Source organism: Nestor notabilis, unplaced genomic scaffold (assembly GCF_000696875.1).
Source record: "Nestor notabilis isolate BGI_N333 unplaced genomic scaffold, ASM69687v1 scaffold10254, whole genome shotgun sequence".
NCBI classification, from domain to species: domain Eukaryota; kingdom Metazoa; phylum Chordata; class Aves; order Psittaciformes; family Psittacidae; genus Nestor; species Nestor notabilis.
The window spans coordinates 7378-8786 of NW_009927104.1; the positions used below are offsets into that span (position 1 = coordinate 7378).

Below are 1409 nucleotides of genomic sequence, written 5' to 3' on the forward strand. Positions count from 1 at the left end.
AGTTGCTGGGGGAAATTGAAGAACACTTAAACTGCACTATTGCCCAAGTTGAACCAGACATAAAAGTACCAGTAGATGATTTTGATGGGAAAGTTACGTATGGGCAGAAAAGAGCTCTGGGTGGTAAGGAATTAACTACTTCTGAGTTACCTTGCTGTGTAATGCTCTGTTTCATAGTTGTCTGCTGTGTAACTACAGGATGATAGATTAAAAAAACTTGATAGGTCTTTGTCTTCTGTATTTGTCACATGCAGTCTATGGGTTGCAAGTTACTAAAGTGCTCATATGCCTGTGGTTTTGCTTTGTTCTGTTTGAGGTTTTGTTATTTTTTTTTTTAACAAGTTAACAAAGTAACTTTCTGAATGACTGTGGTTGAGCATTATTCTGTTGAAAAAACGGTTTTGAACACATCACTTAGATTGGATTTCTTTTGGCAGGTGGACTGTATAAAGGCCATGTGGATATTCTGGCACCCACAGTACAAGAGTTGGCTGCTCTTGAAAAGGAGGCTCAGACATCTTTCTTGCATCTTGGCTATCTTCCTAACCAGCTGTTCAGAACATTCTGATGTGCCACACTTGAGACAAGGCTTGAGTTAATAAATGTTCTTCCCTGCAAATACAAAAATCCCATCCTGTCTCTGAGTAGCAGTAGTCAGAAAAGGATTAAAATTAAATACACTTCTTGCATGATGACCAGCGTGTTCAGCATTGTTAACGCTGTGTTAGCTTTTTGTCTTGATAAAATAAAACAGGTCAAAGATTACATAGGTTTTTTTTTTTTATCTCTTACTTTGTTCTTTTGCCTTGCCTTGAGGACTAATCTGTAGACTCATTCTTTGCATAGCTTTTTGATTTACTATAAATACAAGTATAGTTAAACAAATTTAAAAGAAGAATAGTTTAATTCTTTTCTTTGCAGTATATATCTTAAAATTACTTAACCAGCTGTTTACTGCTATTTTTAATGCAGGATGCAGGGCTTTTTGTAAGTGCATCCATATTTAGACAGCTGTTAAAGATGAAGGGGGAAAAAAATACCCACCCCACAACTTCCCAAAGTATGTATTTGAACCTCTTGGTTATCCTAAAATCCTAAATCTAGGTTGATCACTGCATTTTGCTTCTGTAGTACTAGAGTTCTCAAAGTGAATATCTTAAATTTCTAAAATGGATGTTGTACGAAGAATTGTACAATACTGAGTTCATAGGAAAGTAACATACTAGTATCAAACCAGTTCATAAATCTTCAGGAAAAGCTTTTTCATTAAGCAGGAAAAGTTGAAGTACTTAATGTCTCTTGTGCTGCCTTTGGGCAGGTTGAATTTGTTCAGGTGTAGTTAGTGTAGTCTGATTTGGATTTTTTTTTTTTTAAGTTTGCTTTTTCTCTAGTGACTCCTCTCCTGGTAC

The 1409-nt window shown here is 35.6% G+C and overlaps 1 protein-coding gene across 1 annotated transcript in view; it reads left to right on the plus strand.

The window, feature by feature from the left end:
* The window catches only part of DDX1 (DEAD (Asp-Glu-Ala-Asp) box helicase 1), a gene marked incomplete at its 5' end in the record, with an annotated part of 7209 nt that extends 6446 nt beyond the window's left edge, over window positions 1-763 (plus strand). The window contains 2 exons of the mRNA XM_010013909.1: window positions 3-123; window positions 438-763. Of these exons, the coding sequence (XP_010012211.1) occupies window positions 3-123; window positions 438-568 (252 nt within the window). The remainder of the gene's footprint in view (window positions 1-2; window positions 124-437) is intronic.
* Window positions 764-1409: the final 646 nt, after the last annotated feature.